Source organism: Anser brachyrhynchus (assembly GCF_964034855.1).
Source record: "Anser brachyrhynchus genome assembly, chromosome: 1".
Taxonomy (NCBI): domain Eukaryota; kingdom Metazoa; phylum Chordata; class Aves; order Anseriformes; family Anatidae; genus Anser; species Anser brachyrhynchus.
In genome coordinates, this window is record NC_137694.1 from 180,029,653 (window position 1) to 180,043,877 (window position 14,225).

The 14,225-nt window shown below is 35.9% G+C and overlaps 1 protein-coding gene across 14 annotated transcripts in view; it reads left to right on the forward strand.

Moving 5' to 3' along the window:
* The window catches only part of DGKH (diacylglycerol kinase eta), a 176,990-nt gene that overhangs the window by 110,574 nt on the left and 52,191 nt on the right, over nt 1–14,225 (forward strand). For all 14 annotated transcript variants that reach the window (XM_080554954.1, XM_080554961.1, XM_080554966.1 and 11 more), the window contains 7 exons: nt 5,174–5,280; nt 6,166–6,291; nt 7,480–7,582; nt 9,276–9,438; nt 11,556–11,664; nt 11,960–12,099; nt 13,849–13,936. In XM_080554954.1, coding sequence (XP_080411080.1) covers nt 5,174–5,280; nt 6,166–6,291; nt 7,480–7,582; nt 9,276–9,438; nt 11,556–11,664; nt 11,960–12,099; nt 13,849–13,936 — 836 coding nt within the window. The remainder of the gene's footprint in view (nt 1–5,173; nt 5,281–6,165; nt 6,292–7,479; nt 7,583–9,275; nt 9,439–11,555; nt 11,665–11,959; nt 12,100–13,848; nt 13,937–14,225) is intronic.

Genomic DNA, 14,225 nt, shown 5'->3' on the forward strand with positions numbered 1-14,225 from the left:
ATTGCAGCTTTAAAAAAAATGTTTAAATATTCATGCCTGACATCTGAAGCCTCTAGTGCTGCTTTACTCTGGGAATCCATTTGTATCTATACTAAATTCAATTATTTGTGTGGTCGTTGATCCCAAGCTTCTCTATTATCTCATGTATTAAGAAGCATGAGAGGCTTCTTCTCACGAGATATTGGAACTCTTCCTCCTTTCAGTGGTTTGGGTTACTGGCACACCAAGTTATCCTGAAAGTAGCTTAGAGCCTTTGTACTCTTTGTGGTCTGATTCTGGACTGCTAGCTGTAGGCAAAAATAAAAATAAATCCCTTTGCTGATATTCTGCCGCTCACAATACTTTAGAAGATTACTCCCGTAATATTTTATTCTCTTAGACCCGCTAGTCTCCAATAGTACTACACAACAGTTTTTTTAGCCTGATAGCACAAGCCTCATTTATTTTGGGAGTAAGCTGGGTGCCTTCTTTTTGGGGGCATGTTAATGCCTTTACTAGGGGAAAGACTATAGTGTGAACTTGCATCTCTTTAGAAGTCAAAGAATCGCTATGAAATGTCAAAATGAAGGCATAAATACATATCAAACCATGCTGCATTCTTTTTACTGCTCAAAAAGCAGTTGACTTTTAAAAAAGTTAATTGTATGCAATTGTACAGTGCTATTCCTCCCACTGGTTTCTTCTTCTGTGTCTTCTCAAAAGATAATGTACTTTTTAAGTGGTTTTTGTGTGTGGTGTTGATAAATGAAGATTTTCCTCTAGCTAACTCTAAAGGAATGATCTCCCCTACATTCATCCACAGTCTTTAGTAGGACAGAGAAATTACATATTTTTATCTTGCTTTGGAAATTTTCACAAGCAAGCTGAATAAAGTAAGGCTTTTGTTCTTTATGCTCCTCAGATATTTCTCTTATTCGGAATTTAGCTTGCTATATGCTCAGGAATCAGCCTAAGAGGTTGTCAGGAAATATGGAGATATATTGAATATTTAGACAAAGAATCCTAAAGATCTACAGATCGCTATCTACAGAAGCTCTTTCAAAGCTCTTTAGCCTCAATTTCCCTGTATTAATACTGCATTTCTATCCAAGTCATTGACAGTGAATGCAGCCTTTTTGATTATTCTTGAAGATGTATTTCTCTATGTTGTGTTTTTGTTATCATGACTGAGTCTTGATGACTGAGTATTCCTAATAAGACGGAAATTGCAGTTTAAATGAGATGCTTTCTACTGTGATGAATTGCACAGACAAAACAATGTTGAAAGAACAGTTTAGGATCATAAAGTCAAGCAATAAGAAAATACTAGGATTAAATTGTCTCAGCAAATGCGCTTTGTGCACTTGATCTTTTTTCATTACAACTGCTTTTTTGTTTTTTTTGCACACAAAACTCTCATCCTCTTACCCATTGCCCAGAGCATTGCACATACACTGGTTGGGTACTCATTGTCTCCAGGATTTTTGTCACATTTTTTTCAAAGACTGGAGAATGAATAGTGAGTGAAGCCACTTGGAAGAGAAAGGATGTTTGTAGTTAAATTAGACTATAGAAAACTGTGTTCTGGGACTTTGTATCACACTGTACCCCTTTGCAATCCTGGGAAAACCATTTAACTGATATTTCTGATCAAATCCGTAGTTACTTGTTTGTTTTCTGGGCACCTAGATTGATAATTTGGGGCCTATATTATGGAAGTGCTGAGTGTTCTATAACAGCAGAACTCAACTGAAGCTGCATTTTGAAGAGACTGATACAAGATATATAGTATTGAATGAACAGGTCTTCATTGCCTTTTTGATACACAAAATTAGTGGACAACATCGTCCTTTATCTCTGTATGCTTCACTTACCCCTTTGTTAAAATGGGTGTTAAATCAAACCCATATTTGCCCATTTGCCCAGTACAGAGAAAACAAAGGTGCATTTTTTCAAAAATAGTCATGCTGAATACAATAATTAAAAAAAAAAAAAAAGACCAGGAAGAAATGAATATTTGTGTCTAAAAAGCAGTATTTCACTAGCTTTTGGTAAATGAGGCAAATACCTGTTGAAAATTACTATGAATCAGAGTATGGCACAGGTGCATACTTATCAAGAACCATCCATTCATGAGGCAATGAGGGTCCTCTTCTCAAAAAGAGTATTATCAAGTAACTGAAGATTCCACACATGCATACGGAAACTAAATTAAAGTTGCATGACTAACTTGATTTTGTAGTCCTTATCTTTGTAATACAAGTATTTTTAGCACTCTGAAATGTAAATTAACTTAGTTACTGAAATGAAAATACTAAAAGCTACCAAGAAACTACTGAATTTTATCCTATACAACATAGGCATAGACTGCAAATTGGAGTGAAGTTAGGTTGCTGTTTTCATTCAAGTCACTCCATTTTCACTGTGGTTTGTCAATCCTGTGTGTGACAATATTCTTGGAAACAAAACAGCAGGTTTCTTGGAATACCCCAAGACAAATCCTTCTATCTGGACAACGTAAACTCAGGGGTCGTCAGATCAGTTTCAAAACTTTGGATTTGGCCTTTAAAGTTGGAAAAGAACAGCCTCAGTGTCTTGTTCTTTGAAGAATGCAGAAGACGGTACTCATAAAATAGGTGTTAGAGTGGTAAGGTTGGCAGGACACTCAATGTCTGTTCCCCAATGTAGTCGTATTGATGGGTGGATAGAATGAAAGGCCTTTGAGGCAGAAGTATTTTATAGCAAAGATCTATATTTTGAGTGCAAGAGCTTATTTGATGACATTCAATAATGTTGACTTTTCTCCATTGTAGATAATAATAGCTGCAGATTTAATCACTCTCTGACAGCAGATGTTGGTGTAACTCTGACAACTGTTTGCTAATTAAGTCATTCTGTCGGTTGGTTTTCAGAGAGATCAACTGTATATTCCAGCTAGAAACATTTACACAGGAAATTAAAATTTAAAATAATGTTCTACAAATAGTCTAGATTTGGATTGGCTGTTGTTTGTTTTTTTTTTCTTTTCTCATAATTTAAATTTCATTGGCAAAGTCGTGGCTTAGCAACATGTTTGCATATTTCCAAAAGATTTCAGATATCAGACAAATTTGCGAATGGAATCCAATATCATCTGAGACAAAAGACATTAGGGGCTAGTGGTAACTAATGTTGAGATTTGACTTAAAATTTCCCTTATACCGCTCTTTTCTGTTCCACTGTGTGTTTTGATGGAAAATTCCATTTGTGTCTTAAGATCGTTGTTTCTAGTAATGTTTGTTCAATGCTCAAAATAATTTGAATTGTTGTTAGATGATATTGGGGCTGCAGGGGGTGACTTACAGAAAGTCTGGTTTGAGATTTGTTAAATTATATTGTGCCCACAAAGCGAACTTTAGCTGTCTCTTGCCAGAATATTGTCCATAATGTGGCTTGCTGCAGGTCTTCACATCCTTTTGTGGCTGAGAGGGCAGAAGGTGAATACAGGGCACTGAGAGCTATTTGAAGGGTAGCTCAAGAGGATTTTAAAATTCTGTTATTTTTGCATGCCTTAGTCATTTGGATTTTCCTACTGCCCCTCATTCCTGATGTGTTCTATTTTGATCTGCACAGCAAAGACAAATGCATATCATTTGTGAGTTCAAGGCTGAATTTGATAGCATGTCTTCTCCAAAACATTCAAGTGGCAAAACTGCTCAAGGCCCAACACATTTGAAAATACAGCTTCTGTTTCTATGCTTCTCTGACAGCTGAGTTTTTAGACACGTGGAACCAGCTTGCATTGGCAAACTCACAACAATATGATGCTGAGCTATTTTGAAAATGCGAGCCTATCCTGTTAGTTGAGGAATATGGGATATTTGCACACTTGGAGTCTGTGAACACTGCTTTTTGAAATGACCAGGGGAGTTGCTGTAAATCAGCAATACTCCTTTTTCTGTTTCCTTTTCTTTCTTTGAACTAAACACATACTGTCACACATCTCCCAGAATACAGATAATGGCTGTCAAATGTTGCTTCCATAGTTTCTGTTCCCTTTTTAAATTGATCTGGCAACGGATCAGTGGAATTAAAATGAGAAAATTATGATTCACAAGACCTTTTCTACCATGGCTTAATGTTTTTAATGGCGGACAAGCGATGGGCCAAACCTTTTGATAGTTTCCTGTCAAATATTTGTTTGAAAAAAAGACTACCACTTCTGGTCTGCTGGCTAGTTCTCATAAACCTTTAATGATCTTTGCCAAAGTAATTTATATAATGCACTCCAAATAGAATGATCTCATGCACTTCCAATAACAGAAATACCCACAGTTAGTATGCATCAGTCTGCTTGGTTTAGAGTGATATAATTAAATAGTGATACTAATTAAATTGAACGAAATACAAATAGTTATTAGATTGCCTGTATTAGACGTCTGTGTTGATTATTATGATTACTGCATTTTTCATAAATAATCCTGTAAGAAGTCAGGCTCTTCCTCACTTACTGTAACTTCTCAGAAAATACTGTAACCACTAGTTGCCTGAATAAATATATCATCACCTAATCCTTCACTTTCTCAGAGACTGGGAAAACCAACATAGTACAGTGTGTAAAAGGGATACTTTAACCAAAGAAGCAGAGCTCTTGAAGCAAAACTCATCTCTAAAACACTCCCCCATTGCATCCTGTAAATTTAAACCAGATATCTGAGTTGTGTCACTGTAGGAAGAGAAAATGTAAAAGCATAAAGGCATATTAGAGGTATATTATACATTGCATTGCACTTGAAAAATGGGGAGTGATGTGAATTTGAGGACATGGTTAACACGGGCTACAGCTAAGCAAACAAAACAGGGTATTTCTCAGCTGCTGAGTTGTCTAACCGTTTTTCTAGCAGATGCTCTTAGCCTGGCTAATCACTCAGCTGTAAGTTTGCAGAGATACTCAAGCCCCAGTGGTTTGCAAATGCTGAACTCTTTCAAAGAGTGTATGAAAAACTGCAAAGGCTGCATACAGGATCTGTTGCCCCTAAATCCAGTTCATCGATTTTAAACTGGAGTGATTATAAGCTGAATTTTCTTTCAGTTAGTTTGTGTGCAACACTAAGTAACATGTGCTTGGCTGTTTTACGGAATATATTTATTTTTCTAAGATATGTATCACGAAATACAAGAAATAACAGTTTACATGTTTATGTGTGTATTGCAGTGTGTAAGTTTAAAGCACATAAAAGATGTGCTGTCAGAGCAACAAATAACTGCAAGTGGACTACATTAGCCTCCATTGGAAAAGATATCATTGAAGATGAAGATGGTGTAAGTACTACTGTTATTTACAGTACTTTCCAACAGCTGTTTCTTCTTAATGGAAAAAAATGGCTAAGCATAGAAATGTTGTCATGAGACCCATTGAAGTTAATGGTATGTATTCCTGAACGCTTTTCAAAGATTAACATGGTATTTAAAACAAAAAGTTATATTTCTATCTTACAAGACAAGTTTAGTATTTGTGGGCTCTTGATTGTCCCTGTGGTACAAGATTTCAAAGACCACATGCAGAGAAACTGAAGCTGGAGAATTGCTCCGAGAATTTCTGATTGCTCTTATGCAAAAGTGGTATTTTATGCCATTACTGGGTTCTTTTGACAATCTGTTTTGTGTCCTCCTTATTGATAGCTATTCTCTATAAATTATTACAGTGAGTGCACTAAGAAAAGCTTCGTACTCAATTTAGGGACTGCTTATAGAGCTGTGACATACCAGTTGTGGATGACTGAGGTGGTACATAAAGCCACAGATATACTCTGCTGTCCTGCCCATTCTGAGTTTTAGTTATTTTGATTGGTTTGTGCTAAGTAATCAGCATTAAGTGAATGGGTACTTATTTATTTTAGGGAGTCTCTAGATTTAACTGTCGTGCTGTTTTGTGGTTAGTTGCTACCACAGTGTCATGAACAGTTGAGATGTCTATCCCTTCTTCAGATGTCACGTTTTCTGCCTAGCGTGTGAAACAGCACCATAGCCTATCTTGATAGCAGTTGCCTTGCAAGAATTGGTGTAACTCATGCTAGTTTGCTGTACCTGCTTTTTTGATCAAAGGGAAGAGCTATGGGAAGCAGTTAAAATCTACCTGTAATTGAGACACAAAAGCCTGTAATTTCTATTTCTGAGTGTTTAACTTTTATGACTACTTCTTCACAGGTAGCTATGCCTCACCAGTGGTTAGAGGGTAATTTGCCTGTCAGTGCCAAATGTGCAGTCTGCGACAAGACCTGTGGCAGTGTTTTACGCCTGCAAGATTGGAAGTGCCTTTGGTGTAAAGCTATGGTAGGTGCAATGAACCCACATCCAAGTGCCTAAGATTCTGCCAGCTTTATACCTTGCCATTTTTTTTTCTTTTTCATTTCGTAACCTTGCTTTTAGATTAAGTAGGAGCGGGCAGCTTGTGCAAACTCAGGTCTCTCTAATGTTCATCATTTCTCATGACTGTCGTACTTGCTTTGTTTAGTTTTTAATACACCCACAGATGCAGCTTTTCTTTAAAAGGTGTTGACATCCAACGTGGTTTCTCTGCCTTCTCCTAACTGATAACTGAAGATTCTGCTGCCTGTTCTATATGCTTGATAATCATATGTTAACTTTCATGTCTCTTTTATAATGGATAATTTGCATTCATCTTTAAAAATATTACTGCAGGAGTCATGAAGTTCTCTTCTTCAGTATGGTCCGTAGGTTGCTCATTGAAATTCTGTAATGCACAATTGCTCTTTCCCCAAAATATATTTTATTCTTTATTTTTTTTAGCTTGTCTAAAAAGAATGCTAGAGTATATGTTAGCATATATATGCTAGAGTATAGAAGTGGAAAGCCAGCAGACTTTTTATGGTTGAGGCTTTCAGCGTATAGATGTCTAAATCTCTGTGTGTAGGCAGCGGAAAGTTATTGAAATCTCCAGTGATGAGTTTCAAATCCAGGTGATTTGAAATTTAGGTGAAGTGCAGCACCCTCTGCATGTGTCTGTTTTTCTAGTAACTACGGAAGAGGCCAATACAACACATAGTTTATGGGACACTAGCTGTACCTTCAGCTGGTTTGCCTAGCTTGATAGGTATGCTAGCTTTCCTGCAATAGATCTTTCTGAGTATCCAGGTGGACTGGGCAAGTATAGAACTGTAGCTTTGCATGTGTACAGGGTGCCTTCTCCCCTCAGCACAGATGCTGGCTGCTGGGAATTTGGTCATACCTTGACAGGGGATGGAGGTAAGGGATTCCCTTGAAAGGACAATTCACACCTGCTATAGGGGTAGCCAAAGATGAAGTTCTCCAAAGTTAGATCTTGGGGAACGAGTAACCAGCCTCTGTGGTTGAATGTTCATATGTTTTTGTGTAGTTCCACTCTTCAGTCTACACCTAAATGTTAAATGTGTTGTTATTACATAAATATTGTATAAGTTATAGTTTCACCCAGAAATTCCACTGTAGGGTAGGGAAATCATTTTTTCCTTTCTTTTTTAGGTTCACACTGCCTGTAAAGATCTGTATCCTCGTAAATGTCCACTCGGCCAATGTAAGGTATCGATCATACCTCCAACAGCACTAAACAGTATAGACTCTGATGGTACGTAGTATTGTAGTGTGTTCAGTGGTAGCTCTGGACTTGCAGTGTCTAGTGATATCTGTATTACTAAACAAGCGTAAAATCCCTCAGCTAAACAGGCGAATGCAGTCTTCAAATTTAGAGAATAGTACAATTTTCCATATAGCTTTTTAGAGGGCAATTTAACCAACAAGATTTTTTAAATGCTTTTGCAAGTTACCCCACTAGATTATTTTTTTTTTTCCCATTTTTATTTATGACTCTTGGAAACTTTTCAACTGAATGATCAGAGTCTTTAGACAAAGTGGTCTGATGTCTGCCTGACATGCATCACTTGCAGAATGAGCTCTCAAATTCTGGATAACTTTGCTTTATGCTAAATGCTGGCTAAAGTAAGCTAGCTGAATGGCTCAGATCCAAAAGCTGTCTTACCAGGCTAAAGAGCAGAATTGGTTATACAGTCTCTCTGAATTTCTTTTAAATATAAGCAGTGTAAGAATCCTGCAACACACTGATAAAGAAACCCAGCAAATGTTCACAACTCAGACATGCTCTTTTGTGGCTCAGGATAGAGATACGTGAGCAGTGGGAGACTTTATTTGAAGGCAGGGAGTGGAATTAATATGGACTATCACGAAATCTAACAGCTTTCTTTTTATAGTTCCTGTTGATGACAAATGTAGACCAACAACTTTAACACAGTTTAATGACTTTTATTGTATGAAGCTAATAAAAGTCATTGTTTATACTGTATATATTTGGTCTTTTCTATTTACTTGCTCTTTGGTGTCTCAGACCAGAGCATCACGCTGCTATCTCTCATTCATGCTAAGAAGATTGTTTCATATGTGAAATTATTTTTCCTCACACTTGAATAAATTAAACAAACCTTACTTTAAATTATGCATTATTATAATGTGGAATTATAGTAGCATCCTTTAAAACCAATTTTTATATGTAGTTTTACTATTTGTTCTAGGCAATAAAAATGGCATAATTATTTTAATATTGCCTGAGGTAAATGTCAACACCTATACCTATGATGTCAGGTTTTGATGAGAAAGCACTACTTCCATGAAGTGGTAATGTTACTGACAGCAGTGTCCATTAGTGCTATTTACTGAGGGCCTTATAGAGAGCCTGCTATAATCAGTTGAGACCTTCATTGACGTTAATGAGCTTTGGATCACAACTCAAGGTCTGTTGTTCAATAATTCTGTTATATTCAATAGTATAACTTAAGCCTGAAAAAAAAATCTCATGTAAAGAGCAACTGAGTATGATAACTTATTCGTAGAAAGTTCAGACTTGGATAAGCAAGTTCAACCCAGTAAGGTTAAAGAAAAATCAGATTAAAAAACAAACATTTCCAACTGAAATTTGTATTTAATTATGTGATAATCTGTGAAGAAGAGATTTGAGCAGTATTCTAAAAAGCTAACCTTTTTCACTGTAGAAAAACAATAAAGCTATTGTCTTCAGGATTTTACTAAATCTAGGCACTGAAAATACTTGAGAGAAAAAATGAGCTGGTAAATTTTGAGCAATTATGTTTTCCTTAAAGGGCTACTTTTCAGTTTAGCGTTTATGTAATGCATGATAAGATGTACTCCTTTTGTCTTTCATTCCTTTCTTCCTCTTTCCCATGATTTCTTTTTGTGTTGTTCATATTAGAAAGCCTTATTTATTTCATTCTTTCTAACTATGTTCACAGGTTTCTGGAAAGCCACATGCCCGCCATCCTGTGCCAGTCCTCTTTTAGTTTTTGTTAACTCAAAGAGTGGAGACAATCAGGGAGTAAAGTTTCTTCGTCGATTCAAACAGTCGTTAAATCCAGCTCAGGTGTTCGATTTAATGAATGGAGGACCTCACTTAGGGTAATGACCTCGGAAATCTCAAGCAATCCTTTCTGCAAAGGAATATAGTGCAAAGTACAGTATTGTATTGTCCCCTCATTGCTATAGTTCTCTCACCAATATCTTCCTATTTAAAATTTGAAATAGATAAGTCTTAGTATGAATTCTGGTGGTTGAAGGGATTTCAGGATAACATTTTCACTTTAGAAAAACTCTTCTGCAATGGGTGATCGTGAATATACTTAAACTTGTTTCATTGTAAAACAATGTTCAAAATATTATTTAGGCAACATATGTGAGTGGTCATGAAGATGAGCATCTCACGAAATTTGGAGTAAGACCACAATTAAAACAATCAGGCATTCTACAAAATCTAGAAGTAGATCACTGGAGAGAGGGGTGAAATTTGCAGAGTGGTGGCCACAACCCAATCATCTTTGCACATTCATGAAGATTAAATTCATGCACATTTTTCTGTTAGCTAATGTAATTCCACTCAGATGTAGCCTTATGGTTAAGTGCCCTATTAATACCAGTAACATCAACTGGAAACACAATTTTTGGTAATCTTAAAGATGCAGTATTTTGATTGCATGATAAAAATTGAGACATAGTAAATGAAAAAAATTAAGTTAAAGCAGTGGGCAAATAATACAAATATAGGGGAATACAGCTGTGGGTTTTTATAGTTAGTACTGTGTTACGGAAATGTATTAAATCTAAGTTGTAATATTCTTTTCATTATAATTCATTATGATTTAAATTTGAGATTAATCTAAGTCCCCTTCAGCTAACATTATGTACATGTAATTATAATCACATAAAACTAAGGAAAGCTTGTCTTAACTGGAGAGAGTTTTTGAGAGACAATCTGAAAAAATATGCCTGTTTGAAAGCTCTCTTGCTTCATATAGTTTTATCTGAAATTAGTATGATTCAAGACATTCACTTTGGATTTGCACAGTAATTGTTGGTCAGATTGGTTGCTTTTAAATATTTTTTCTCTATCAGTTTCCAAAGAGAGGTCCTTAGCAGTTATTCTATCAGATTGAATGATGTCTTCTTTTTTTTCTAGTTGATCTAAAAAGCATAGTTGCATTCATTGAGAGAGTATATTTCTAGGGGCCTTTCTCCCTTTTGTCAGGGGTAGTACAAATTCTGGTATCTGTATTCTTTCCTTGAATATCTGCATCTTTCGTTCTGAATAGGTATCTACCTATCGTGTACAAGAGACGTTATTTTCTTTAGAAAAATCCGAATGCATCTAAAATTTGTGATCTTAATATGTTGCTTTTTAGAAACAGTTCTGGGATTATACATGTTCTGGAAAATAACATGCATTAAAAATAAACATCTTTATTTTTATTATTTTAAAACTTAACACTTTCAAATTCTTTATTATTATTATTTATTTATTTATTTATTTTAAGTTTAAATCCCTGTTGTTTTTACCTCTTGGCTGTTTCTTCATATCTCATTCCCCTTTCCTCTGTGTCTCACCTTTCTGCTTGTTCTGTCTTTCTTGTCCTCGTTTTCTGTACTGGTGAAGAGTATTGTATTTTGTAGAACAGAATGAGCCATAGGAAGTGAGAGCAGGATGCTGCTTTAAGGATCTAATATAAAATACAGTATTCTTTGTTTTACATTGTTGTCATCACCTTGTGTGTAATAATTGCCTCAAACTGTCCTTGCATTTTGTTAGTCACAAGTTGGCAAAAGCCCACCTGTATTGTGGAGCACATCCTGTTGTCGTGTCGTAACCTTTTCTTGTGAAAAATTCCTGGTGGTGCCTTGTGCTTCTGACCTAAGTGGGGAGCACAGAGCAGTTGTCATTTCAAAGCTTAGAAATTTTTTGAATAATAATAATAAAATCCTGAAAACAATATCAAGGGAATTTTTTAAAGTAAAACTTTGCATGTTATTTATCAGAAACGTCAGTAGAAGTGGAAGATACAGTGATAGATGGGATGCAGATATGTTTATTACAGTAGTTGGTTGTATCCACATACCTCAGAACAATACAAGACTCAACATAAAGGTGCCATGTACCCTATTTTCATATAATGGTTGCTCATTAGTATAATTGGTCTGTCGGTAACAAACATAGCTGATTCTAACAGGCCACATTTTCTCTCCAGTTTGCGGTTATTTCAGAAGTTCGACAACTTCCGGATTCTTGTATGTGGTGGAGATGGAAGCGTGGGTTGGGTGTTGTCAGAAATTGATAAACTCAGCTTGCACAAACAGGCAAGTGTGTATACTTATTTCCTTCACTATACTCACTATACTTTTGTATGCATAATCTTCCTTAACTTGGTTCGTTCTCGTGTTTATATGGACCAAACACAGCAGTTCTGTTAAATGAAAATTTTCTGGGAAGTAAACAGGGTAAATTTTACCTTGATTACACATTTTGATTTGCAGGCTTTAGACATCAGCTATGTAATTGACATTGGTTGCTTGAAATAACAACCATTTGTAATAGTTTGCACTTCTTCTTTCTAGTTTTCAATAGTAGATTTGTGCCTGTGTTGTGTTTCAGTGTCAGTTAGGAGTGTTACCCCTTGGTACTGGAAATGACCTTGCTCGTGTCCTTGGTTGGGGAGGATCCTGTGATGATGATACACAACTTCCTCAGATTTTGGAGAAATTGGAACGAGCCAGCACGAAAATGTTAGACAGGTAAACTGAAATGTGTATATACCTGATTTACCATGAGATTCAAATTATATTTGTTTGGTTTTCTGATGGTCTAAATCCATCCTAATGGATGGAAACTTAATCACAGAAGCACAGAATGGTTAAGGTCAGAAGGGACCTCTGGAGGTCTTCTGGTCCTTCTGGTCTTCTGCTCAAGCAGCGACACTGAGTTTGCCCAGGACCATATTGAAAAGTCCTTTTCTATATGAGGGTACAGATACTAATGATGAGGGAGATTGAAACAGTAATTGGGACAGATCTTCACTGTCTGTTTCAAATCGAAAAGTCAGGGGGGAGGGTGGCTGATGAGACTCAAAAGTGTTTTGCCCAAAGATGAACAAAAAGAGACATTTTTTTTATATAGCTGATGAAGCTGCACAACTGTCTGTTAGTAGAACTTATAAGCATTAAGAAATTGCATAGATTCAAAACCATTGTGGGCAGTTTTACCAACTCCCTGCATGCTATTAAATACTATTAAAGGTAGCATCTTTATTTTGGAAATACCTGAGCTTTGTTTCCTTGGGTGTGAGGACAATTCGCATGATGCGCCTTCACTCTTGTATGCCTGAGGCATTAGCAGCTGTAGACAAGAACCTGGGCTAAGAAGATCTTTGGCTTGATCCAGTGCTGCTATTTCTATTTGTTGTGGCATTTTCTTAGTCAAAAAAAAGTGATCTTCCCACTCCTGGTTTTGTATGGTAATTCCAGGCTATCTGTTTCCATCTATAAAGCAAAGGAACAATCTTGATTTAAAAAAAGGTCTGAGAAGCTGGTGGTCGTGTCATTCTAATGGAGATGTAATGCTCTGCTTTTGGGATGAGTACACATATGTGTTTTTGGTATCTTTTGCTCAGTTAGTTTCCTGCATGGGTATTTCTGTTCTTATTCTAGCTACAAAAAACTTGAGTCTTATCAAATGATTGTTTATTTATTTTTTTTAATTAAATAGAGAATCAAGTCATTGTTTATTTTAAGCAGTTCTGCAGGCTATTAGATCATTTTACAGCAAAATATATAAAGTGCTTGTAACTGATCTTTAGAAATAATCATTGGCCTGGGCATTCTGGAGTATACATAGATTAAGTCATGTTTGTCTTCTATACTGAAAAGTGCTTAGTGTCATTCTTTTTTGCTCTAACTTCAGTAGATTGGCTCCCAAGGCCATCTGCAGTGATTTCTTTTTTTTTTTTTTCAGCATGCTTAGAAGGATGTTGATATTAGTAGTTTCATACTACCCATGCTGTAGAGTACTGTCCTTTACCAGGGGAAAAAGTACATATGTCAATGAAAATACTTCACCATTTGCTTTGTTCTCATGCCTTCACCCCATAGTTGAGATGAAAAGCTGATGATAAGTTAGAGCCTTTTCTGCAGGAGCCATATATATTTTCTTTTGACTTCCGTGGTTATTTTGCATGAATTCTTTCATACCGCAAATGTTTTCCTGGAGTCTCCTTTAGCTTCATTGAATGTCCCATGATTTCTTCACAAATAAGATTTATTATCAAATCACTAACAAAAAATAAGAGTAATAAATTGTCACTGGTTTTAAATATTTCACCCATGTTCATTCAGCTTATAACTAAAATGTAAGTTTTTGTTTGTTTGTTTGTTTGTTTAAGAAGTTATTCTGTGGTGTGACAATGAATTTGCTTTTTGTTGATATGTTGGAGAAAAGATAATACTCCAATAATCTGGAAACATAAAAGCTGTTATGTTTCCTTTTAGGTGGAGTATAATGTCATACGAACTGAAATTACCAGCAAAGCCTTCTATTCCTTCAGTCACTGCAGAAGAGGAGTCAGAGGAATGCCAGGTGAAGTTTTACTTTTGATTATTATTATTTTTTCTTCGTGTACTTAACTTTGAGCTGTTGGGATGGCAATATTTGAAATATAATTGAAGTACTTGTGTAAAAAAATAGAAACAGATTTTCTGATCTGCTAACTCAATTGAATTCATATCTGCACTGCATGTGTATCAGATAATTAGGGTTTCTAGTTCTGTATTATTTGCGAAAAAAGAACAAAGCAACGGAGTCCTCAGCAGAGAAGTCAAAAAAATTTTCTTCCTGTAGACATGTACTGAAAAAGCAAAATGTTTTC